The sequence below is a fragment of the Erithacus rubecula genome (assembly GCF_903797595.1).
Source record: "Erithacus rubecula genome assembly, chromosome: 12".
NCBI lineage: Eukaryota > Metazoa > Chordata > Aves > Passeriformes > Muscicapidae > Erithacus > Erithacus rubecula.
In genome coordinates, this window is record NC_136664.1 from 6,755,625 (window position 1) to 6,781,484 (window position 25,860).

The 25,860-nt window shown below is 53.9% G+C and overlaps 3 protein-coding genes across 3 annotated transcripts; 2 read left to right on the forward strand and 1 right to left on the reverse strand.

The window, feature by feature from the left end:
• Positions 1–15: 15 nt before the first annotated feature.
• Positions 16–8,036, forward strand: ELMO3 (engulfment and cell motility 3). The gene is made up of 20 exons (XM_079316368.1): positions 16–123; positions 197–237; positions 342–414; positions 490–540; positions 979–1,148; positions 1,953–2,052; positions 2,157–2,308; positions 2,390–2,468; positions 2,837–2,887; positions 3,248–3,370; positions 3,514–3,645; positions 3,902–4,006; positions 4,507–4,615; positions 4,803–4,939; positions 5,032–5,195; positions 5,325–5,437; positions 5,693–5,797; positions 6,127–6,209; positions 6,419–6,499; positions 6,675–8,036. The coding sequence occupies exons 1-20, from the start codon at positions 46–48 to the stop codon at positions 6,885–6,887; spliced, it is 2,160 nt and encodes a 719-aa protein (XP_079172494.1). The 5' UTR covers positions 16–45; the 3' UTR covers positions 6,888–8,036.
• Positions 8,037–8,488: 452 nt separating this feature from the next.
• Positions 8,489–13,581, forward strand: TMEM208 (transmembrane protein 208). The gene is made up of 6 exons (XM_079316452.1): positions 8,489–8,583; positions 8,655–8,750; positions 8,838–8,897; positions 8,988–9,124; positions 12,039–12,123; positions 13,134–13,581. The coding sequence occupies exons 1-6, from the start codon at positions 8,578–8,580 to the stop codon at positions 13,269–13,271; spliced, it is 522 nt and encodes a 173-aa protein (XP_079172578.1). The 5' UTR covers positions 8,489–8,577; the 3' UTR covers positions 13,272–13,581.
• A 621-nt stretch (positions 13,582–14,202) lies between these two features.
• On the reverse strand, positions 14,203–25,208 carry MATCAP1 (microtubule associated tyrosine carboxypeptidase 1). The gene is given in 8 exon segments (XM_079315830.1): positions 14,203–14,972; positions 15,430–15,527; positions 16,293–16,598; positions 16,703–16,835; positions 20,700–20,843; positions 24,731–24,946; positions 24,948–25,053; positions 25,055–25,208. Coding segments are annotated over 8 exon segments (1,254 nt in total). The 5' UTR covers positions 25,141–25,208; the 3' UTR covers positions 14,203–14,807.
• Between the last annotated feature and the right edge of the window lie 652 nt (positions 25,209–25,860).

The window sequence follows — 25,860 nt, forward strand, 5'->3', positions numbered from 1 at the left end:
GCGGCGGCGGCGGCGCAACCCGGAACTGCCGGCGGTGCGGGAGCCATGCCGCCGCCCAAGGACGTGGTGAAGATCGCCATCCAGATGGTGGGAGCCATCCCGCAGCTCATCGAGCTCCAGCAGGTACTGCCCCGCACACCCCCGCGCCCCTCCCCGCGCCCCCCAGCCCAGCTCACGGCCGGCCTCCTTCCCGCAGACCAAGCCGCTCGCCTCAGTGCTCAAGGACGTCTGTGATACGTGAGTATCGCGCTCGCTGCCGGCCACCGCGCCGTGACAGGTCGTGACAGCCCGTGAGCGGGGCTGTGACCCGTTCCCGGCTGTGACCCGTGCCCGTGCCGCAGGTGGAGCCTGCCCAACGCCGAGCGCTACGCGCTGCAGTACGCGGACGGGCGGCAGACATACATCACCGAGTCGGTGAGGCGCCCACCCCTCAGCCCCGGCCCGCCGCTGCGGCGCCCACCGCCTCACCGGCTCTTTCTCCCCTTACAGAACCGCAGGGACATTAAGAACGGGAGCATTTTGCGGCTGACCATCTCCCCGGTACATCCCTCTGCCCCCCTGTCTCCTCCTTCGCTGCGTGCCCCTGCAGTGGGGTGCTCCGAGCCCCCTGCCTCTGACTGCCTCTGGCTCTTCGCTGTGCCTCAGACCCAGCAGAAATTACACAGGCAGATGTGTCTCTGCCTTCATTTTCCCTCGGCAGAGCTTGGGGGAGTTTGAAGAGAAACAAAATCTTCTTGAAATGCTTTGAATGCGGGGGCCAACTCATCAAGTGTTCTTGGTGTCATGCCAGTTTGACCTCCATCCTCAGCTCCACCTGGTCTCTGCTCTGGTGGCTCTGTTTCTTAATCCAGCTCCTTACTGGGGCTGCTCTTGCCTAAGACTCCTTCCAAAACTTGCACTTCAGCTCTTACAGCCACCTTCAAGCTTCTTGCTGTCTTTCAGTGAGCCCCTTTGGCTTGATTCTTTCCTTCCTGGTAGGACCAAGAAGCAGAGCAGTTGTATATCGGGATCCAGAGCAAGAATGTGGATGTGAGGACTGACTCACTGAAGAAGCTTGCAAGCCTCTCCCAGGATGTTACCTTTGCTCAAGAGTTCATCAGCAGGAATGGCTTGAAGCAAATCTACTCTATTGTGGAAGAAGGGAATGAGTGAGTATCAGGACAGGACTTTCCTTCCAGTTCTTGACTTTTCTTCTCCCTTGCTAATGCTGTGTGAGTTCCAAGCTGGGCGTTGGAGTGGACTCTGTGTTCCTGACTTGTTGGTACCTGCACTGTGGCTGTGTCCCTGCATGTTGGCAGCCAGGGGAAGGTCCCCACAGATATGCAGTCCTGACTCCTTGTGAATGTGCCCAGACTTGAAATTTCAATCCCTTCTCTGGCTGGGTTATCTGTAGCCTCGTGGGGTTTGCTACCAGGAAACCTGCTGCAATCATCTTGGCCTCTAGTGCTGCTCTTCATTCCTGCCACCCTGAATGATCCCTCTGCCCTGAGGTTTTAGCTGCAAGAGATCTGCAGGAAGCTTGAGAAAACCTTGGTTTCCAAATACCACTGCCTGTGTAATTCTTTCAGGATGGTGCAGCTCCTCTGAGCTCCTGTCACACAGAGAATGTGGAACCAGGCAATGTAGCACATGTTTCTTGGAAGTAGAGGGAGAGATATGGGGTGATTCAACTTTCCTGAGGGCTTGTCTGCAGTGATCTTTGTACCATGGTGATGCAGCTTTCCAACAACTGAACTTCCCCTGCCTTGACTTCCTGGGGAAGTCAAGTTCCTGGGATGACTAAGTGAGAGTCTGTTTTCTTACCCAACAGTCTCTTTCTTTTCTCCTGCTCACTGCTCTCTTCTCTAGCTGTTTCTAACATGCCCACCAAGGTTCAAGTGCACACACCGCCATAGGATGGAAGTAGGGTATCTGGAGCCATCCTCACTGCATTTGTTCATGTGTCCTTCCAGTACAGGGGAGATGCTGGCTCACACCCTCAAAGCCTTCACAGAGCTGATGGAGCATGATTTTGTTTCCTGGGAAAATCTTAGTACAGTCTTCATCAAGAAGGTAAGAGTTTTCTACAAAGTCCACATTTTGTGCCTGTGGGATTCCTTGTTATCCTTGTGCCTCAGGCTCAGCCTGCTATTGACAGATGGTTTTGTGTCTCACAGATAGTGAGTTATGTCACCATGAATGCAGTGGATGCATCTATCCAGCAGCTCTCCTTGTCTATCTTGGAGAATATGGTGCCTACCAGTCGCGTCTTCTTTGAGGTGGTCAGAAAAGAAGTGACGTTGGACCGTCTTCTCACCCACCTGCAGGTGTAAGTGGAGAGGCCAGAGCACCATTCACCCCCAGCCTCAGAGCTGGCAACTCTCACATCCTCCTGCTCTTCCTCCCACAGGACAAATGCCCAGCTGCAGCTGAAGGCGATGGCGCTGCTCATTGCGCTGCTGCTGAGCGCGACCGACGCCGAGCGGCGGGTGAGGCCAGCGTGGCAGGGTGGTGGCATTGCAGAGTCAGGCACCACGGTGCCTCTGGCACTGGGAGAGAGCCCTCAGCTATCAGCACTTTTTGTCTCAAATGACAGAAGTATCACAGTGGTGGCACCATGATTGTGATGACCCAGCCCCTGGCACATCTGAGCTCTCAGGGTGGGCCCCCCCTGTGATGCGACCTTGGGCAGCTGGGTCCTCTGCTGTGGGGTTTGTGGTCTTTGGAATTGCAGGGCTGCAAAAAGTGCCCAGAGATGTTTAAAGTCTATGTCCTCACTCTGCCCCATCCTTTTTTTTGGGGGGAAATGGTGATGTGCTGAGCTGGGGAATGTCTCGCAGACTTTTTTTTTTCCTAGGATATGATGGAGACCCTGAGGGAGAAGAACATCAGACAGTTTATCCACAAGGTGAGAAGCTGGGGTTGTGCAAGGGTTTGCTCTGTGCTTCATTCTCTGTCCTTTCTGCCCCGGCCCTGTCCCATGAGTCCCAACCCTTGGTGACTGTGTGTGGCTGGGTTGCCTGTGTACCCCATACCCCTTATTTGAGAATGCCTGTGGGTGCTGCTCTGCTGGCACCCATGTGCCTAGGGCTGCACCCTCATCTACCTGCAATTCAGTGCACACAGATCTTACTGAACCCCAAGGGGAGTTTTCCACTTCCCAACACCCCTTTGAGCAGCAGGACCTGCTGGGATTTGGCTGTTGGGTCCTGTGTTTAGACTGGAAGCAGCAGCACGGGGGAACCTTCTGTCTCATGATCTCCTGTAGAACATTATCCACAGCTCCGAGCCACTGGGGGATGAGATGGCCCATTACCTGTACGTGCTGCAGTCTGTCAGCCTCAACCTGTGCGAGCGTCGCATGAAAATGTCCATGGATCCCTACTCACAGGTCTGGGAGTACTCTCCTTGCAAGTCTGGACCTGGTCTCTTCCACCTGTGGAAGTAGTTCACATTTGGGTGAACCCAACACGTTTGGGTTTGCCCTGGGAGAACCTGCTTCTGTGGGGCTCACTGGCATTGCCTCCTCTCCAGGAAGAGCGGGATCTGCTGCAGTCCCTGCGCCAGGCTGCATTTGAGTCGGAGGGCGAGGTGCCTGCTGGCACCTTCAGCACCGAGCGCCGGCGGTCCCTGTGCGCCAAGGAGTTCCGCAAGCTGGGCTTTGTGGTGGGTTCCCCCTGCATCCCCTCACGAGCCCCACATGGCCTTGGTGGCGCCTTCTCATGGCTCCCCTCAGCCTGGTGCCCCTGTTGGTGATGATGGACCATGCAATACCTCCCTGCTGCTCCCAAGGCACTCCTGGACAGAGAGTGCTATGGAGCTGCTGGGTGTCAAAGGCAAACACCATGGGTGTGTTGGGAAGACACAGCTGCTTGAAGAACAAAGCAGCAGCTGCTAAATTGCATCCTTTGTGTCCTCCTAGAACAACAGCAACCCAGCAGAGGATCTCCGCCGTGCCCCACCAGGACTCCTTGCCCTGGACAACATGGTGTATTTCTCCAGGAACACCCCTAATGCCTACAGCAGGGTATGTGCTGTGCTCTCCCAGAAACTCCCTAGTGGAGAAGTGCTGGTGGATCTCCACCTTCTTTTCCTTTCTTTGTGATCTGTCCTTGGCCACACCCAGGCAAGTGTCCTGTTGGTTTTTCAGATGGAGACAAATCCTTCCTGTGGGTAGGAGAAACCATTTGAGGCCAGTGCCTCTGAAGGGTCCCCATAATTTTTTAGGGGTTTGCTCACAGCTTGGTTTCCAGGCCTTGAGCAAACTGGGGCAGTTTGGGCAAAACCAGCAGGGCATAAGCCATGCTCCAACCTGCAGTGCCTGTGACCAGATCCCACACTGCCATAAGGGAAAGAGAAGGATAGGGCTGGATTTTGGGAAGAATGGGTCACTTGTGTTAGAGATGGCTTCACCTGTTGGGGGGACAGCTTGACTAGGAATGCAGGAACAGAGTGGCATGTGTGACACCTACTGTTGGGACAGCCCTCCAAGTCCATGTAACATGAGATCATGGCCCTCTTCTCCAGTTTGTCCTCGAGAACAGCAGCCGGGAAGACAAACACGAATGTCCCTTTGCTCGAAGCAGCATCCAGCTCACCCTGATCCTCTGCGAGATCCTGCACATTGGAGAGCCATGTACGTGTGCCCAAGCTTGTCCTTCTCCCTGCCCTCCTGCTTGGGGGACAAGCTGCCAGGTCTTGTCCTGGCATGGCTGACAGCATGAGAATGGGATGTGGGGCTGGGAAATACCCAGGTTTCCCTGGACACTGAAATCCTCTCGAAAAACTGGGGAGTGTGGCTTCATCTGTTCTTCTCACCACAGGCTCGGAGACGGCTCAGGCCTTTTACCCTATGTTCTTCGGGCAGGATCATTTCTTTGAAGAGCTATTCTGCATCTGCATCCAGCTGGTGAACAAAACCTGGAAGGAGATGAGAGCAACCCAGGAGGACTTTGACAAGGTGAGGGGGGATGCTTCTTCCCTGCACGTGAGTACAAATTCAGGGATTTGGAGATTGTTGCCAAACTGGAGTTGATGTCCTGGGCCTGGCAGGTGATGCAGGTGGTGCGGGAGCAGATCACCAGGACCTTGTCCCTCAAGCCCACATCCCTGGAGCTGTTCAAAACCAGAGTGAACGCACTGAACTACAGCGAGATCTTGAAGCTGCGGCAGACAGAACGGCTGCACCAGGAGGAGACGCTGGCTGTGCCTGTGCTGTGAGTGGGCCATGGGCAGGGAGTGGGGCTGTGATGGCAGCCTGAGGCAGGGACAATGCTATAGGGCTGGGAGTTCAGTGAGGGCCTGCTGAAATGGCTGTGCTCCTCTTCTGCTGGCTTTCACCCCAGGGAACTGCGGGAGAAGCTGAAGCCGGAGCTCCTGGAGCTGATCCGACAGCAGCGCCTGCTGCACCTCTGTGAGGGAACCCTCTTCCGCAAGATCAGCAGCCGCCGCAGGCAGGGTGGGTGCCAGAGCCCTGCTCTGGGGGGGGGGGGGCTGGCAGGGGGGCAGGGGCTTATTGCCATGTCCCCTGCCAAGGGTGAAGTCCCAGTTAATCTGTCGGAGTAAAATGCCCAACTCCCTGGACAGCTGATATGGGCTAAACCCGTGGGCTGGGAGAAATGAAGAGTGCTGATAAGGGGGCAGCTCCATCCCCCTTGGGAAGGGCATCCCTGCAAGGGGAGGCTGAGAATTTCTCATGGTTCTTCTGCTGCAGACAAGCTGTGGTACTGCCGCCTGTCCCCCAACCACAAGGTGCTGCACTATGGGGATGTGGAGGAGGGGGTGCAGTCTCCCCCCATCGAGAGCCTGCCAGAGAAAAGTAGGTGATGGAGAGAAAGAGAGGGTGTGAAGGAGGGAGGGGAACCCTCTGGTAACCTCCAGGTTAAGACTGTCTTAAGGTGGGAATTACCCTCTGCTTGGCTGCTGCATGGCTGTCCCAGTGTCTTCTGGTACTGTGGGACTGGGAACTGTGGGAATTCAGGCTGGCTTTTCAAAGGGTGCTGCAGAGTGGCTTGACCCTCCCCACCCCAAGCTGTGGATGGCTGTGAGTCTTCTCATTTGGGTTGTACTGGGCTCTGGGCACAGGGGACCTGAAGGAGGGGGAGAGGGATGGGAAGAGTGAGCTCATAGCTCCTCCACTTTTCCCAGTTCCTGTGGCAGACATGAAGATGCTGCTGGTGGGGAAGGAGTGTCCACACACAAAGGAGAAGAGTTCTGGGAAGCAGAACAAGGTCAGCACCTCTCACCCTATCCTGTCCAGCTGGGGATGGGTTTTTGGAGTGGGTGGATGGTGGCAGGTTGTGTGGTTTCATGGACAGAGACCTCTTGGCTCTCCTGGAGTACAGAGGAGGAGGCTGGGTGCAGCTCCTGCTCTGAACCCCACCAGGGCTGGGAGGAGTCCAGCTGAGAAGCCAGCTACCCCCCTGTGCTGTCCCTGCAGGATGTCCTGGAGCTGGCCTTCTCCATTGTGCATGATGTGGAGGAATACTGCCTCAACTTCATTGCCCCCACCCGGTATGAGGTGAGCTCCAGGGGGCCACTGGGGTGGCACACAGTGCCCAAGATGCCTCTGCTAGGGGACAGCAGTCAGGGGAGTGAGCTGTGTGTGTCCCTGGGGGGTGGAAGCCGCAGCAGGGAGAGATGGGCTCTGGCTGCCCAGGGCTGGTGCTAGAGGTGCACATGCTCTGCTTCCCCAGTTCTGCCTCTGGACAGATGGGCTGAATGTTCTTCTGGGCAAGGAGATGACAAGTGAGCGAACACAAACAGACCTGGATGTCCTGCTGTCCATGGAGCTCAAGCTGCGGCTCCTGGACCTGGAGAACATCAGCATTCCTGACGAACCCCCTCCCATCCCAAAGCCCCCCAGCAACTTAAACTTCTGCTATGACTTCAGCCATACAGAGCAGTGAGTTCCTCCCTGTGCCCTGTCCCCACCCTCTATGCCCCTCAAAATCAAGCCCCTCCCTCCAGGCTCTGTCTCTCATCTCTGGCCCAAAGGGACAGGCCAGGTGCTGGCTGGGGGCTTGGGGGTCCCACCCTTCCCTGCCTGTGTCCTGCCCTCCTGAAGAGCATGGGAATGAGCCACCAAGCATTAGCCTCCTGTTTAAGGAGGGTGACCTGGCTGCTCTGCCCCCCTGACATGGAGAGGTGAGATGAAATACAGGCAAACCCCTCTATGGTGGCACTGATTCCCCCACACTGCAGCCAGGCTTTGGGCAGAGAGGGCAAGGATGTGGACTGGAATTAAGGTACAGGTAGCCTTGGGATAGCTGGAGGGGGAGTAACACTACAAAGGTACGAATCTGCACTGCCTCACTTTTGCCATCAGTGTAGGGGACAACAAAGTGGTTAGAAAAAGGATGGAACACACCTTTCCATTAAGTTTGTCAAGCAGATGGCATCTCCTGGGCACAGTGTGCCTGCCCTGCCAGGTCCCTCCTGCGCTGAAAGGTGTTTTTGCTGAGCCCTCTGCGCCGTCCTGGAATGGAGGTATTTAGGGTACAAGCCCCCTTTCCCAGCACCATTCAGCTGGGGCTGGTGTAAGAAGGAGATGCTGGTCTGCCCATCGTGCCAATTCCAGTGCCTTCCCCGCCTGGGGCGGATACTTGCACATTCAGCCGTGCTGCTGCACTGCTGCACCACGACAAGCTACCTCCTCCCCGGCCCAGAGCCCCCGCCCAGCGCCCTGCACCTCCTCGTGCCTGCAGCTTCTCCCAAGGCTGCTGTGCTGCCAGCCACAGCTGGATCCAACCGTGCCTCTGTCTCCTGTGTACTGGCACAATAAACACTTGTGGAGAACTCGGAGCCGCGTCCTTTCCAGAGGTTTGGGGGTGGGCTCAGATTGACTGAGGGTCAAAAGGCGCCAGAGTGGGTAAGGGTGGGATGGCAGCACTGTGAGAGCTGTGCATGAAGGAGCTGGGAGGATGGCTGGCAAGATCTTGTTCCTGGTATTGAGATGCAGGCTCAGAGCAAAGTTCCCCACAGCTAAGGCCATTTCCAGCCTAGGAAGTCTGGGAGCACTGTGGATGGTCCCAGGCACGTGCTGGGCAAAATTTCTGTCTTTTGCGTTGTTACTCGCACAGTGAAGTCCTTCCAAGTTTGCTTGCCCAGAAAGAGTGCAGAGTCTCCCTCACTGGAGAGATTAAAAAACACCTTCTGGGAGCACCCTGCTTCCGCACGGAGGTTGGACCAACTGACCCTTTCCAACCTCGCTGTTCTGTGGGAGAAATCCGGGGCAGTGCCGTCCCTCCCGGCCCGAGGCGGGCGCGGCCTGCCCGCCCCGGGTTGTGCCTGTCCCGCCCCGGGCTCTGCCCCGCCCCGGGCTCTATCCCGCCTGCCCCGGCTCTGCCCCGCCCCGGCTCTGTTCCGCCCCGGGCTCTATCCCGCCTGCCCCGGCTCTGCCCCGCCCCGGCTCTGCCCCGCCCCGGCTCTGTTCCGCCCCGGGCTCTGTCCCGCCTGCCCCGGCTCTGCCCCGCCCCTGCCCCGCCCCGGGCTCTGTCCCGCCCCGGCTCTGCCCCGGCTCTGCCCCGCCCCGGGCTCTGTCCCGCCGCTTCCGCTGCGTCACGTCCGCGGGAAGCGGAGCGCGGAGCCGGCGCGGCCATGGCGGTGAGTGCGGGGCCGGGGTTGCGGGGCCCGGGGCTCCGGGGAGACGCTGACCGCCTGTCTTGGCTCCGCAGCCCAAGGGGAAGGCGGGCACCAAGGGCAAGAAGCAGATCTTCGAGGAGAACCGGGAGACGCTGCGCTTCTACCTCCGCATCATCCTGGGAGCCTCCGTGAGTGCGGGCGGCAGGGCCCGGGGCGCGGGGCCGGGCGGGGCGGGAGCGGGCAGACAGGAAAGCCGTGCCGTGCTCTCTCCGCAGGCCATATACGCCGTGGTGAACCTGGTCATCTTCTCCTCCGCCGCCTCCGCCTGGACGTGGGTGAGCACCGAGCGCCTCTGCCCCGGCTGGGGCTCGTTCGTGGCCCCGGGCCCGTGGCCATCGCGGCTGACAGCGGCTTCCCTGTTGCAGGTCGCGTTCGTCTTCAGCTTGGTGGTCTACGGCACCAGCTACCGGTCCATGAACTCCATGGCAAAGCCGTCTTTCACAGACGATGGCAGCCTTGCCGACGGGGGAATTGACCTGAATATGGAGCAGGGGATGGCAGAGTGAGTGTCCACACCCGCACGAGTCCAGGTGAGCAGGACCTGCTGCCTGAGCGTGCACGCAGAGCCAGGAGAGGCTCCCGAGGAGAAGGCTGAGCCTCAGCTCCCTCCTCAGCTTGCCCACTGGCCTGGGCATCAGGGGAGCTGGAAGTTTGTAGCCATTTTTTCTCAGAGTGTCCTTAACTGTCTAACCTGAACACTTGGCTTGGTGTTCCCCAGTCAAGCAGTCACCGTGTGGGTGTGTCAGCCTGACATGGTCTCTGTCCATAGGGCTGAGCTGTAGAGGTAAGAGATCACAAAGTTCAGCAGAAGTAGTTTACAATCATCCTTCAGTTAACAAACACTGCTGCAGCAGACAGTGGTAGGTTTTTAAACCAGCACAGCAAGTAATGCTTGACAGAGCAGAAGGGCACATGCAGCCAGTTACACCATCCTGGCTGCAAACTGGCCATGTCTTGAAATGCTCTACACAACAGCAATTCTTGCCTTTGTCTCAGCCAGTTCCTGTCACCTCTTCAGCCATTTCTGTCCCCCATGCTTGTGCTTCCTTATATCCCTCTGCAGACAGCACTGAGTGTCTGCCTGTCCAGTGCTCTTGGTGCCACTGTAACTGTCTTTTCCTTGGTGAAGGAATGCCACAGTATTACAGGAAACACAGCAGAAATTCCTGCAAAGCACTGCTGAATAAAATAAGGAGACACCAGTGCTGGTACAGAAATACCTTCTAGATTTACATGTTTTCCAACAGTGAGCCTCAAACTAGTTACAGAAAACTGCCAGGTAGTTGTGGACACATCAAGCTGTGCTCTTTGTCTTCCCTGCCCTCAGCCTCTGCTGAGGATCTTCATTGTATGCTCAATGAGGTGCTGGGTTCCTTGGCTCCTTCCTCCCATGTCTTTGGCCTGCAGTTCTAGGTTTATCTCTGTCTTTCCCTTGCTGCCAGGCTTTTGAAGAAGCACAGTGGGGCCTTGCTTCCAGCTGTGTTGCATCAGGTGTTCTCAGGCTGTCAGGGTCATATATTGATGTATATAGTTTTATTAATTTAAATTTGGTTTTTTCCTGAGGGTGTTATCAGCAGGCAGTGGGGAACAGAACCTGCTGTCTCTGCACAGGATGAGCTCTCATATTGTGTTTGGGTTGCTGGAATGGTGCCTTTTCTGGCTGCAGCAGGAGTGACTCAGGTGTCTGGTATAAGACCCTCAGACAAGGGCCAGGAGGAGAGGGGGTGTGAGCTGGGTGCTTTACCCCCTCTTCATCCCATAGTGACTTCATTTCCCTGCTCGTCAGCTGAGTATTTTGCTCTCATTTTACACTGGTTTGGCTCTCTAGAGTGGAATTGCAAAATATTTTTAATGCCTTTTTAGTGAGATAATGTGGAACAGTCAAAGAGGGGAAATACAGAACTCTGGTGTTTGGGGTGTGCTGATTGTGGGAGATGCCTCTTGGAGTTGCACAAAGCACTGAGACAGAGTGCCTGATAACTTTTCTGTGGTGTGTGTGTGTGTGTGATGGTGCTGTCAGGGGAAATGACTGACAGGAGGTAGCACAGGGATCCCAGCACCCTCTGAAAAGGTGACAGGCACAGCCATAGCAATGCTGCAGCCCTGGATGCAGATGTCTTTCTTCCTATTGAGGCACAGAGGTTTTTCTGCTTGAGCCTTTGGGGTGAGGTTTATGACACATTAAAATGAATTAATGCTTATCTGAGTCAAAACACAGGGGGAGGCAGAGCTCTAAAAACAAAGTCTTCAGAGCTGAAGTTCCCATCCTTACCTGTACCCTTACATCTAATTTAGGTACCTCTAAATTACCTCTCTGGGTATCAAGGGACCACCCTAGGCTAGCAGGTACTTCAGAAAGCAGTGGATGTTTTCAGCCTCTTAGCTGAGTGTCTGCAGCTGATTAATGTTGCTCCTTTGGAGCTCTTTCTGGAACACTGTGGATTTCATGGCATTTTTCTGAAATGGATGCTTTGTGTTGCTCTGGGGTTGAGGAGGGCCCATCGTGGGAGAGCTGGGTTTGGTGGGAGCTCTGCCTTCACTCCTCTGTGCCCTCTGGTAATGCCAGAGGTCACTGAACCCTCAGTGTCTTGTGCTAGAGCTGCTGATGGTGGATTCTGCAGTGTCTTGAGTCCATGCTGTTTATGCCATAGCCTTTGTTTTCTTGTCTCCATTCTTGGATGTGACTCAAGGGTTTTTTACTCCAGCAGATGATGATTTAACCAGAGTGAGAGTTGGCCTTTTTTCTAAACCTTCATGGCACGCCCCGAGGCTTGTGTTGAAAACCTGATCCCTGTTTACCTCTCCTGGGTGTCAGATCCCCCGAGGGTGCTGGTTGAGGCGTGGGCAGCTCATTCCTCTCCGGAGCTGCTCTCATCTCTGCCTCAGGCTGGCACGGAAGGGCTGGACTCAGATAAGCAGGAGGGGAGGAGGAGCAGTCTGTTGCTGCAGCTCAGCTTGTGGTGTGCTTGTCCTTCAGTGACCCCAAGTGTGTCTGTCAGCCTGTGAAATGGCACGGGGAAGATTCATGGCTCCCTTCAGCACAGGAGTTCAGGAGTTACACTTTATGTCATTATAGGTGTCAAATCAGCCCTGCTGGCTGCTGTTTCAGCTCTGGGGCTGAGGGGTGGTTATTGTTGCTGATGATTTCCAACCCCCAGCAATTCCTCAGCTTTCTCAGTGTTGTTTTTTCAGAGGGAGATCATCTCTTTAGATGATTCATCAGAGTATTTTGCTGTTGTTGTTTGTTTACTGCTTCGATTCTTCTAGATAACTGTGTAGCAAAGCAGGGCTGCAGGGACAGTCCCTGGGTTGGGCAGGGTCGCTCCCCTGAGGCAGTGCAGACTGTGCTGGCAGAGGAGCTGCCTGTTTGGCAGGGGTTGGATTGAAAGCTTAATGCTTTGCTTTTCTTCCCTCAGGCACCTCAAGGATGTGATCCTGCTGACAGCTATAGTCCAAGTGCTGAGCTGCTTCTCGCTCTACATCTGGTACTTCTGGCTCTTGGTAAGCTCCAGCTCCTACTGTTTTCCATCTTGCTCTGTATTGTTGCTGTCTTTCCCTGTCTTTAGGATGGAGGACATTATTTATCCATTTCATTTCAGTGTCCTGTTTCAGGCCTGAACCATTTTCTGATACGTTTTTTAATCTCCTTGTCAAATCTTGTTTAAAAATGAGGCTGCACAAGGCAAAGAAGTGCTGGTCCCTCTGGGTCAACCACACAAAAACTAGGCTGGCCTTTGCCCTTTCATGGCACCCTCTGGTCCCATGAAAGGGCAACAAGCAACATGAGGCAGATCAAAGCTATCTTGGTACACAGAGTCTTTCTGTGTCTGTAACAAACAGTTCCTTTTTGTTTGGCTTGTTCAGCCATTCAGCATGGACCAAGGCTGGGATCTGCTGGACACTGTGCCTCTGGATAGATAAAATGCTACAGGCTTTCATTCCCCTTAACACACCAAACTCCTGCTCCTGAAATGTTTGTCAAGTGTCTCACAAGCTAAAACTGCTTGTGCAAGAGAAAAAAAGTCTCCACTTAGTTTAAAAATCCCACATTTGCTTTGAGGATATCCCACAAAGGTACAGAAGGCAATTTTGGGAGCATGGAAGGTTATCCCAGTTCAGTCCTTGATCTCATTTCAGTCCTCACCCACAAACTCCTCTCTAGCTGGCCTGGCAGAGGGCAGCCTAGACTGAGCTGTCCCCTGGAGACCATCTGGATTGCTTTTCTCATAAATTCAAAGAAATGTGGGTGTGTTTCCAAAGGAAGGAGAGGTGGAATGTCTGGACTGTTGGATCTCTCTGGGCAATTCAGACCTGATGCTGGGATTTCCGTGTATGAGGTTTGAGTGCTGTGCACGTTCCTCAGCCATGAGATGAAATCAGGCCATTCATTCTGGATGCCTGCCACTGCCTTTGATTTCTGTGCACCCTGAGATGCAGCTGCTTTGTCTCCCTCAGGAGGAGCAGCCCTCCAGCCCCAGAGTGACTGGGTTTGTGCCACGTGTGTTTTGCAGGCTCCGGGGCGTGCTCTCTACCTCCTGTGGGTGAACATCCTGGGGCCCTGGCTGACAGCTGAGTCCTCCCCTGCTGCTCAGGAGCCCAACGAGAAGAAGCAGCGCCGACAGGAACGCCGGCAGATGAAGCGCTTCTAGCCCTGGCTGAGGATAGATCCACACCCTCTCCCATCTCCATGCTGTTCTTTCATCAGGGATGCGACCAAAACCAATCCAAAACCACCACAGTAGCTCCGTTGCCCTCTGTCACTGCTGCCATTCTGCCAGGAAGGCTGCAAGAGACTTCCCCTGGTTGGGTCTTAGCATGGGCTGAGGCCTTGCTCCTTGGGCTGACAAGGGGGTGATGCTGGGATGTGTGTAAATACCTTTTTAAAGCAGTGCTGTATTGTGTTCAGCATTGGGGAGTGCAATGCTGGAGGAAATAGTACATTAAAGAGCAGAGTCTTAATTGACCGTGCTGGCAGTGGGTTTGTGCAGGGAGTTGTGAAAAGTGCCAGCATGTTCTTGGAGAGCTGAGCCAGAAGGGAGCAGAATCCCCAAAGATAAGTGCTCTCCTCCTTTCCCAGGCTTGGTTTGTGCTGCCCTGCCTGCTACAGCCTCTGCACCCTGTGGAGAAACTGCAGCTGCCCTGCAGGATCAGGAGTGAGGGGCAGCTGGGGATGCTGCGAGCAGGGCTTGCAGCCAAACTTGGAGCTTTTGGGATTGAGCTTGAGCTCTTGGAGCCACAGACTGGCCTGTGCTACTGTTGCAAGAGCTCAGTGAGATGTAAGCCAAGAAGCTGTGGGGTTTGTTGTGGTTTTTTGTTTTGTATTTTCTTAGGAGGGTACTCCATGTCTGCTCCAGAGCTCATGTGTTAAGAGACCAGGAACAGCTTGGGGTAGTTTTTACTTCTGCCTGCTTTGTCTTACTGATGTCCCTGTCCAGTATGTTGTCTGTCACAGTGCATGACCCCTGATGCACCAGCTGAGACCATGCAGCTTTGCCTGTGCCAGCAGGAGGCATGGTGGGTGTTCACAGTGGTGCCAGCCTGGTTTTTAATGCTATCCACAACCTTTTGCCCACAAGTCTCTTCCATTTCATCACCTTTATTACACGCTTTTTCCTAACATCAAGCCAAATCCCCACCCTACGTCCTCAAAGCCAGGCAGGGTGGCTGTAGTTGGGGTTCAGAGCTGGGCAGAGATTGTAATGGGGGATTAAAGTCCTTCCTGCTGCTGGTGGGGGACATAAGGGAGGGGTAGGGAGGGGAAAAGGCATCCACAAGGTGATCTGTGGGTGCAATCCATCCTTTATTCCCTGCCAGGCACAGCCCAGAGTCCCCAGCCCTGTCTGCTGACCCCAAGCAGGTGCCCCACAGTGCTAGGAGCACTCCTGGTACCCTACAGAAATCCCCCAACACAGCCTTCTGCACTCGGGGACCAGCACATCACCCCAACTCTGCCCTCGCTCTCCCTGAACCCTCCTTGGCTCCCCAAAGCCACGTGGAGCCATCCCCAAAATACACAGGGACGATGTAGGGGACACATCAACACAACCACAGGGCCCTTGGCCACCTACCCTACACAGCAGTACATGCACAGCGCCCGCCTCGGGCTCTGCCTCTGCTCCAGCCCAATAAATACCCAATGAACAGCACCAGTCACACCCTTGGGGTGCTGCTTCAGGGGGTGCCCCTCAGTCAGGCAGCAGCTGCTCCAGCTCCTCCTCGTTCAGTCCGTTGGTGGTGACGATGTGATCCAGCTGCTTCATGTACCGCTCCAGATCCTGCATGAAATGGGGGATGCGCGCCTTCTCCAGCACCCCAAATTCCTTCAGCCGGTTCACATCTTCATAGGACACCTGGCAGGAAGCACAGAGATGGGTCAGCCCCCTCCATGGGGGCATCTGGTCCCCTTGCAGCCCCCCTGGGTCAGTCAAAACATCGCTGCTGCTTGTGGGAGGCAGCAGGAGAGCTGCTGGGCTGTGGGATTTGCAAGGATTTGTGGGTTTGGTAATTTTCGGTCACTGCAAGGACAGGTGACAGCAGGACTGCTGTGGCCAAGAGCCAGAAAGGCTTAACCTGCTGGGTTAAGCCTCTTCCCTAAGGTCTCCCACAGAGGATTATGGATTGTCCCATCCTTTCTTGCATCCTACCCAGCACAGCCCTTCCCTGGTACACAGAGACGTGCAGGGAAAAACAAAGAGCTTTAGGGCTGGTTTTTGGGAAGCCATGAGATTGAGGGAGCCCATGTGAGATGAAAGGAGCCCGTGTGAGCTTTGGGATGGGGTTGTGCCCCACCCTCACCCTGGCTCTTACCTTTCCAAGTGCAGCCAGCAGTGGGAAGTCGATGGTCTGCCGATGGCGCAGGATGCGGAGAATCCCATCCAGGTACACCTGGTCCTTACTGAAACAGCCTGGAACAGCAGAAAAGGCCTGGGAGAGGGCTCCTGGCTTCCCACCACCCTCCACTTGCCTGAATGTTTGCTGACCACAATAAGCAGAATGAGGGCACTGCCCATGAATGTGCCAGGGCTCAGGACCGCTGGGTCCCAAAGGATGAGCACTGGGGAGGCAGCTGGGTGCAGTGAGAGCCACAAACACCACTGGGATACTGTCATACTTCTTCCCAAGTAATTTTTTAAAGGGTAGACCACTGCAAGCATCCAAAGGTATCCACAGGAATGCTCCTTTCTCCTGTCCTTTGCCTGCTGCTTCCCCAAGAGCTTGTGCAAGTTGCTCCTATGGGACAGGGAGAGTGGTGCTGGGGATGGATGTGGGGATTGGGTACTGTGGCTCTGTTGGGAGGAAAGGGTTAAAAGCAAAACACTGATCTGGAGGATTGTAAATTGCTCAAGTGACCTTGCACCTGGGTGTAACTCTTGATAAGCTTGTGAACAGCAGGCCAGTGATCCTCTGATCTTGTGTTCCTCTGTCTAGGTGTTGGTTTTTGCTCTGGGTATCCCTCAGTTAAAAAGGTAATGCAAATAAATTTACTTTTTATGTTCTAGCCACGAGTTTGCGCCTGTTCCAGCTGCCTATGCCAACTCACACTCTACAGGAGTGGTGATGCTCAACCTACACACAGCAACAAAACATACCACAGTTTTTTCTTAAAAAAAAAAAAAAATCCATAAAATAAGTCAATAATTCAAAACTGAATTGGCAGCCGCGAGCGGTACCTGGCTGGGAGGTGTCTGTCTGGCCGCGCTTTGCCCGCACACAGTACTCCCACCGCACGCCGGCGTCCTGCACGTACTGCTCCAGGTCCCGGAAGAGCGCCGAGAAGGAGAGGCGGCTGGCGCGCTCGATGGTGTAGTACAGCAGGGCTGCCCGCCACAGGAAGGGCTGCTTGCGGAACAGGACGCTGTGCAGGCTGGCCAGGCCCTCCTCCGTGGGGTTGGCAGGCTTCAGGCTGTACTGCCTGCGGCCCTCGGAGCTGTGCCAGGGCTGGCGGGTGTTGTTGACCCCCCGGATGTAGTGGGTGCCTGGGAGAGGGCACAGCAGTCAATGCTGGCACAGCAGTCAATGCTGGCACAGCAGTCAAGGCTGGCACATCCCTGGCTCTGCCCCTGCCCGCAGCCCCACTCACCTATCTCGTGGCGCAGCATCCCCTCCAGCCAGTGCTGCCGGGCTCCGGCCAGGTTGATGGCCAGCGTGGGCCGGCTGTCCTCCACCATCATCACTGCCTGCGACAGGAGGTCATCGGTCAGCTGCACCACCACCTGCAGAGGAGGAGGAGGCAAGGGCCATGAGAGGGGCCTGGCTCTCAGCAGAGGGGGGGATGGTGGCAGATGGTCAGAAAAACCCACTGGCGCCGTTTGGCACTGCTGCACCATCACTGGGTTGTGCTGCAGCTCCTCAAAGGAATTACAGACAGCAAGAGCCGCTGGGGGTGGGGGGGATAATGAGAGGAGATGATCTCATGCAGGGATGAAGGAGCTCCTTTAATCTCTTTACAGCCACCAAAGCTGAGCAGGCACTGTGGGGGGAGCAGGCAGCTCCTGGGCAGCTTCCTCCAGCACCCTCTGGCTCCAGCATCACCCTCCCCAGCTTCTTCCCATGGGCTCCAACACTTCAGTGGCCACACAGGATGGATCCTCTGGAGACCTGCCTGGGCCCCCTTCTTCAGCCCCACTATCAATGGGATTAAACATTAAACATTCTGGCCATTAACCCCACTCAGAACACCAACCAGCACAAAATCCAGCTTTGTAATGGCTCTGCACCCCCCAAGAAACATCTCTTGAGGGATCCAAGGCTCTGGTTCCATTTTCATGGACTCCTCCACGGATTCTTTTGAGTTTTGAAGACATGGGCTCCACGCCAGCTCACCCTCACAGGAGAAACTGTGTGTGCTGGGCACAATTCACAGCAGGGATGGGCATTGCATCTGTAGGACTATTCAGTATCTTTATACTGAAAAAAATGGTATTTTGAGAAACCTGGCTAACACAGGTGCTGGAGCCAAGAGAGCTGCTCACCAGAAGTTAACATGCCAGCCAGCAGCACTTTCTGACCACCTGACTTCAGATCTGCAGCAACTCAAGGCTGCAGCATCACCAGAGGAGGATGGGAGCCCTTGCATCCAAGGTTTGGCAGTGGCAAACCTCAAGATAGCAATCAAAACATACCTATTAACTCTATAAATCATCTGTTAATTCATAACTGACACTTTTCAGGATGAAAACGTGCCTGTGTTACTACTTGACAATTCTTGTTAAAAAAAAAAAAAAGAGAGGAGACTGAATTGGTTTGCTTTAAGTCAGATTTATTATTATTTATTATGAAAGCCAAAAGTGCAGCCTAACAGAGTCCACCACTGGGCAAACAAACAACATAACATACTCACAGTGCAACTGCTTACCTGGGTTAAAATACACCAGTGTGAAAAGGAATCCCTCCAACGCTGAGAACTGTCAGTTCACCTCTAACTCCTCGTGCAGAACCAGCCATCCAGGAGCAATGGAAAGGGACTCTGGGCAGTGCCAGAGACCACAGCTTCTTATGCTGCCCACTGCAGCCCTTCTTGTGCTACAAAAACCCATCCTACTGAGCAGCACCACTTGCCTTGTTTTGGGACCCTCCAGCTTTGCAGATACAACCAGGGCTGCAACTCCAGCCAAAGAGGAGGAGCACCAGCTCTCCAGGTCTGTGACATCTCTCATTCTGAGCAGCATCCCCAGTACATCCTTGTGGTTCATGGTTTTGCTCAGCTTTTGTGAATGCACTGATGGAGAAAAAGTTCATCCCAAGGAACCAAGGGAAGGCTTCTGCTGGTCCCCATGCCACTGGGGTATTGGTTCCTGCCTCTCCCCAGCAACCTGGCACTGCTCAGGACCTCCAACACTGAGCAAGCAGCTCAGAGGTAGAGGGACACCACTGATGGGATCCCAAGAGCCACCAGCTAGCACAGTTTAGGCTGACAACACTCCACAACCCCAAGGATTGCCATGCAGCACTTACCAGCGGGGCCAGGTGCTTCTCTGCTGCAAGCTGTGAGCCCACTGAAATCCATATGGAAACCTCTGGTAGCATCTTGTCTGTCCTACATCAGAGGAAAAGCAGAAGAGCTTCAGGATCTGCAGCCTGGACCCCCACAAAGCAGCTTTTGAGGGCACAAATTCAATGACAGCACGAACACTTACCCAGGAGCACGCTGCCTGCAGTGCTGGAATGCAGGATCCTGCCTTTGCTGATCAGTGCTGGGGACAAAGGGCAGCTGCAGAGGCTGCCACCAGCCTGGCCACGCTGCCTGCCAGGAGCCTGGGCAGGGACACACCAGCTGCTCTACCCCCACACGAGTTTCTTCTCTTTTAAGCAAGCCACCACGATTAGTATGTATCAGAGAAGCAAAGGGCACGGCAGAACAGACAAGGCACAGATGGTGAAAGTCAGGAATCAGAGATACAGGTGCAGGGAGGGAGATACACCCCTGAAACCACCCAGTTCCCTGACAGAGTGTGAGGTTATCAGTGAAGCAGAAGTTTCAACAAGTTTTAGTTTTGTACAGGGAGCAAGCTCTGCCAAGATCGCTGTATGGAGAGCAGTAGGTACAACCCTTCTCTTTTCTCTACCCCAAACACATCCAGCAAAATTTCCACTGGATAGAAGGGAACAAACCAATGCTTTCATTGTTTTGATAAAAGCACTTATCAAAAGTCCCAGATAAAACAGCCACACCGATGTGCAAACAGTGACTGAACCCTGCGTTGCCTTGAATCACAGAATGTCCTGAGCTGGAAGGGACCCACAAAGTTCACTGAGTCCAACACCTAATAGTTTTGAGTACAGGGACAATTACACAGGGTTGGAAGGAAGCCAGCTGTACACCAATATGTAAGAAAGTCAATGGCTTTCTGCCCAGCCAGTGCTCAATTAATGGAGAAGAGTGTAGCTGAATTTAATCAATTAATAAACCCGAGAGACAGAGCTCAACTAGCAAGTTAAAAGTGCAGGTCTGTAAAACTGGCAGATCTTGGCTGGTATTGGGACTGGTCTTTGGCACTCAAAGGCAGATGAATTATAGGGAAACATCTGCAGAAATCTGTTCTGTCCCAAGCAAAGGCTTAGGAGGACCAAGGTGTCAAATCCACATCCCAGGAACACCCTCAGGAGGCATCAGGGCAAACCAAGGGTGTTTGAGGAGGAAAGGAATATCCTTGAGCAGGAGGGACCTCAGGGGACCACTCATTCCTGCTTTTGCCTGCATGGAATGCACTGGGTACCACTGGGCAAGGTGATGCTCTGGAGAAAGGCTCATCAATAAACTTCTTTGGAGACAGAGGTGGAAAATCAGAAGTAGGAAATAGAGTCTGGCCAAGAAGCAGTGATGAGGAAGCTCCCACACCATCCAGCACTGCACAGCCCCTGCTCTGCAGCCAACAGCCCCAGGGAGCCCTGCAAGCCAACCCACACAAAGCCAGGTCCAGAAATCCTTCTTAGACCTCAAACCCAGGAAGGTGGAAGTGTTTTGCCCACACCTTGCCGGCAGAAGGGGAAAAAAAAAGCTCAATGGCAGCTGTAGGATGCCCCAAGCTGGATGCTGCAGGAGGTGCAGAGAAACCAGGTTAGATGTTGAATTCTCCCCTGGCTCCATCCCAAGTGGCTACTGTGTATCTTAAACAGGTATTTCCCAGCTTTGAAACCCAAAGCACCATAACCTGCATGTCCTGCAGGATGGCAGGAAATCCCTTCCCCTGGCTTTGCTTTTGGATGTGTGGGTTAAGGCAGCTGTTGGGGAAGTCTGCCCTCCCACTGCCAACAGCAAGAGATGACTTCCCAACAGTAACTGATGCCTCATGCACACAGCAAAAGGCTCCTGGCATGGCTGTGCAGACAAGCAGCAGCTGCTCCCTCTCTCTCAAGCACAAAAGGGGGATACACATGGAAAACATGGAATTTTGTGGGGAACCAGCACCATGTGCTAAAGCCGGGTATGGGTGAAGCTGGAGGTGAAAGGACACCACTGCTCAGAGCAGAAAAGTTTCCTCTTTGTAACCAAAACATTTCTCAATCTGGATCCTTTTTATCAGAAAAATCAATATTTTGCTGTGTTTTACAAGTGATAAAGCAGGGACACAGATTACCTCTCCTGCACAGCCTTCCTTCTGCATGTACTTTCGGATCACAGACCAGATCTGGCACTTGCTCAGCAGCCTCCCGCCCGTGGCCACCTCGAAGCTCTCGTAGGTGCCGTACTTCTCCAGGACAGCACGGATGATCCTGATGGCCTGTGGCAGGAAAAAGCACAAAATAAGCACAAACACCTCCCCACCACCTTACAAATACAGCCTGAAATCCCACATGCAGCAAACCCAGTGAAGGTAACCCCCGATTAGTGCCTCCAAAATATGCTGTGGTTTTGCACGATCTAAAAAAACCAAGGAGACTGAGCTGGCTGGAGGAGGCCACCAGGACAGACAGACATTTCACACAATCAGCATGACCCACAGCATATTCTTTCTGCTTCCTGCCACCCTTGCAGGCATCTCTTGCAGAAATGGGGCAAAGCAGAAGTGAAACTGCATCATCACAGCGTGGTTTAAATCCATTGTTATTTTCAGCCTTTTCTGCTTTCAGTTTTCCTTGCAAACTCCAGTGCCTGCACAAAGATCTCCAGCTTCTGAGCTTGCTTTTTACTCCCAGAATTTCTTACTCTGGGGCTGAATTCCAAGCTCAGCAGTGAGGCTGTGCATCACACTCTGCAATGATTCTGCTTCAAACAGGGTCTCAGCAGCACCAGCCTGCTGTACACCCAGCAGCCTTCTAATAAATGCATCACGTGCTCCATTATTCACATTAATATTTATGGAGCATCTATAAAATATGAACATTTATTAGCACATTTCCTCCCCAAAAAGTGTGTTTCCATTGCAGACATTTTCAAGCAATTACTTTCTCCAGTCATTGAAATATATATTAATATTATATATTATATTAATATTACATTAGTACATATTCCAAAGCAGATGACTTTCAACCAATTCTGGAGTTTTTCCAGTGGTTTTATTGCATCTGCAAACCTGCCCAGCTTCCCAGCCCAGGACCAATTGCTGTCCCTCCCTAGTCCCTAAGGTTACCCAGGATCAGGAGATCACTACCAGTACTGGTGCTCAAATCACCCAACACCCCATAAGACAAGAGGAAATGGCTCAAGTTGTCCCAGGGGAGGTTTAGGACGGACATTAGAAAAAATTTCTTAATGGAAAAGGTTGTCAAGCATTGAAACAGGCTGCCCAGGGCAGTGGAGGAGTCACCATTCCTGGAGGTTATTTAAAAGATGTAGATGTGGCACTTGGGGATGTGGTTTAGTGGTGGGATTGGCAGTGCTTAAGTTACAGCTGGATTTGATCTTAAGGGTTTTATCCCACCTAAACAATTCTATGATCCTAAAAGGGGCTTTAGATCTGCATCTGGTGAGCAACTTCCTCTATCCCTGCAGAAGGTCCTGATTTTCCTTCCCTGGGCAGTTCTCACAGTTGGTTTTTATTTTCAAGTCACTGTGTCTTTCCAGGAGAAGCTGTGCACAGTTTTTCTGTTGTTAGTTTTGTTTTCTGGGGGTTGGGGTGGGGGTTTTTGGGGTTTTTTGCTTTGTGTGCAGAACAATCAGGATCATTTTTACAGCACTGCAAGGCACCTTCAGCTGAGCACAGCAGAAAAAGGACCTTTTATCCTCCCACCTCTGCTCAGCCACTTTTCTCTCTCCTCCCAGGGGACCCAAATCACTGAGCCAAGAGAAACCCAGCACAGCTGATGACCAGGATAAAGACAACCAGAGGGCTCCTCCTGACCTTCAGAGCACATCCTGGTGAGCAAAATTCCTGAGATTCCAAGTTTAATGTTCTGAGCATCCCCAGATCATGCACCCACCATATGCAGTGGGATAACAAATCCCCCAGCTCTGTGCTGGTGCCGCTCAAATTCACGTGGCAAACCAGGGATGTGATCTCCAGGGCAATGAGCCTCCACAGGAAGAATCCTCCTGGGCTTATTTAAGTTTTCTATTAAGAAAATAAAATAACCCCCAAGCTATGCACAACAGCTGGAAGCAGGGAGGTGGTGTTGGTTTGTCTGCTCACATCCAAGGATGCTGACTTAGCAAAATGTCTTATTTATTTAATCTCCATGATTAATGAAGGTCTTTGAAAATAACAGTTTATAGCTAAGAGTTAGCTGCCAACAAAAAAAATGCTCCCCAAAATAAAAGAGACTGGAAGGAGGTTACTGCAGGGTAAGAGCAGAGGAACAGTGCCATGAATGCTGGAAAAACCTGGAGAAACACTGGCAAAAACACTCAACACTTAATATCTCTTGCAAAAGCTTCCAGGATCCACAGTGGTTACAAACCTTAATTCCATTCATTCAAAGCACTGCCCAGAGAAAAATAATCTCAAATATTCATCTTTTACTGTGCTGCAAGCCAACTGCACCAAAGGAAAAAGCAGGGGGTGAAACAGCTCTGAGCAACTCTTTTTACTGCAGGACTCAAGGAATAAAATACAGGAGGGAAATGCTGGAAGCTGGTGAGGTCTTTGCAGGCGTCAGTGTCTCCCCTGCAAGAGCCTTGCTGGCACCAGTTTATCTGGGGCAGAGGTAGGCCACACACTGGGAATGACAAACTGCTTAGAAAGCTGTTTACAGAAAGGACCTGAATCATCTGGAGAATAATCCAGGCAGAGACATGGGCAGTGATGTGGGAATAAGCAAACATTGAAAAACAATACATAAATCAGTGAAGAAGTTGTTATTGGAACAAGTAACTCCTGACTGAGAGGTGCAAAGAAACATTTCTGGTGTGCCAGTCTGAATTTGGGATGAGTGGGTTTTTATCTGCTCACTTGTTTGTGGCAGAAAGGATGCTCTTCCTAGAGGCAAGATGCTCATTCCCAGGTGCAGACTGATTTTGGGACGTGGCCAGGCTCCCAGCTCCAAGCACAGGGTGAAGGGACAGAGCAGCTCTACTCCTGCATCCACAAAAGGCTCATTTGTGGGCAGAGAACCCTGAAAGCACACTCCTGCCTCTTTTCTCCTGTTGAATGACCAGGAGTTGTTTTCTCAGTGCCATCCCCATGGCAGAGAGCAACTCTGAAATGTTTCAGTAGTGTATAAGCCGTGGAAACAGTTAAGCAAAACAATACAGACTCCTTAATTGGATTCTACACCAATTAATATAATTACTGGCCTTGTCTGCTGATGCCTTAAGGATGTTGCTGCATTGGACAACATTTAGGTCTTCTAGAAAACAAGCCAGACAACCATCAGGCTAAGGACCACTTCCCATGCTGTCACCCATGTGCTCCAGCTCCTTTGCTGTTATTTCTACTGCAACAAGTGCCCAAACACACCAGCAAGGTGTCCCTAATGGAGCACACCTCCCAGCATAGGCAGGAACCAGTATGACCATAGAAACACAGAATGGTTTGGGTAGAAAGGGACATTTAAGATCATTTAGTTCCAATCCTCCTCCATGGGCTGGGACACCTTTCACTAGACCAGGGTGCTCAAAGCCCCATCCAACCCGGCATCACCCAGCACCAGCATGACCCATATCACCATGGAGCATGTACCATCCCTGCAGGTAAGGTGAGCTTACTAAAACCTGAGGTTTAAGAAACCACGGGGTGAGTGTTCTAAAGGTAGGATACAAGAGGTGTTAAGGGGAGAGGGATAAGGCAGCAACTGGGAAGGAAAGAAGGCATACACATACACAAAGGGGAATGGTGTGAAGTGGACTGATGGTGGCTTTAAGCTATTTTTTAGGAATAAAAAGCTATTTTTTAGGAATAAATTCTTCCCTGTGAAGGTGATGAGGCACTGGCACTGGTTGCCCAGAGAAGCTGTGGCTGCCCCATCCCTGGAAATGTTCAAAGCCAAGCTGGATATGACTTGAAGCAACCGATCTAGTGGAAGATGTCACTGTCCATGGCAGGGCGTGTGGGGTAATTAGACGGTCTTTAAAATCCCTTCTAGCCCAAACCTTTCCAGAATTCTATGAGCATGGACCATCTCCTGGCCAGTCCCACCAGGATACATCCCACACCCTCGCACCAGCCCACGGGCGAGCTGGGGTCCCTCCTCCTCCCTCCAGGCCGAGCATCCCTGCCCGGCCCCGCCTCACCTGAGCCACGAAGCGGTCGGAGGCGGCCCCGTACTTGTCCAGCACGGCGGCGGGCACCGGCTCCGCGTACTCGAACTGCGGGTCGTAGGCGAAGCTGGCGCGGAAGAAGCGCTCCCGCTCCGCCTCCACGTTCCGCGGCCGCAGCGCCACGAGCAGGCAGGGGCTGCGCCGCCCGCCGCCCTCCTCCCCGCGGCCCCGCGCGATGTGCGGCAGCGAGGGCGGCGGCGCGCAGCCCCCCGCGCCCCGCCGCGCCCTCGCTCCGCCGCGGCCCGGCCCCGGTTTCGGAGAGGCGGCGGGTTCCCCGCGGGCAGCGCGGTGCGGGGGGGCGGCGGAGGGGACGGGCATGGGCAGAGCGCAGCGCCGTGTCCCGGCCCGCCGGCCGCCCCCGAGCCCGCGGCGCCCGAGCCCATGGCAGCCCAGCCCGCGCCCGCGGCCTCCAGCGCGGCGGCACCGGCGCTGCGCCGGCTCCGCGCCCCGCCCCGCCGCCCCGAGCACGCGCCGCCGCCCGCCAATCAGCGCCGCGCCCGGCGCGCCGCGGCCAATGGGAGGGGAGCGCGGAGAGAGCCCCGCCCCTCCCCGCCCCGCCCCGCGGCGGCACAGCCGCGCCCGGCCCGGAGCGCTGCGCTCCGCAACGGGGCCGGGGCGAGCGCGGCAGCACCGGCAGCCCCGAAGGCACTGCCGGTCCCAGTTGCACAGCTTGTCGCTGATGTATTGCTGCCTCGGTTGTAGGGCCAGCACCAGCTGTGTCACCGCATTTGTATTGCCATCCCTGTCTCAAGCTGCATTGCCACCCTGTTCGCATCTCCATCCCCCAGTTGCGTCACCAGTCCCAGCTGCATTTCCAAGGCCAGTTATAGTTCCATCCCAGTTGCTCTGCCAGCACCAGTTGCATCATGCTCCAGTAGCACCTACAACCCTGGTTATGTCACCAACCCCAACCACAGTGTCACCCGCATTGTGTTGCCAGCCCTGGTTGCATCTCCAACTCCAGCTGCATATTTGGCCTTGGGGTTTTTCCCAAAGCCCTGTCTCATGCTTGCAGGCAGCAAGCACCTCACTCTCTGATTATGGCTGGCTTCACCATCCAGCTCTGAAGAACAAGGCAGGCTCAGCATACAGAAGCAAAGTGT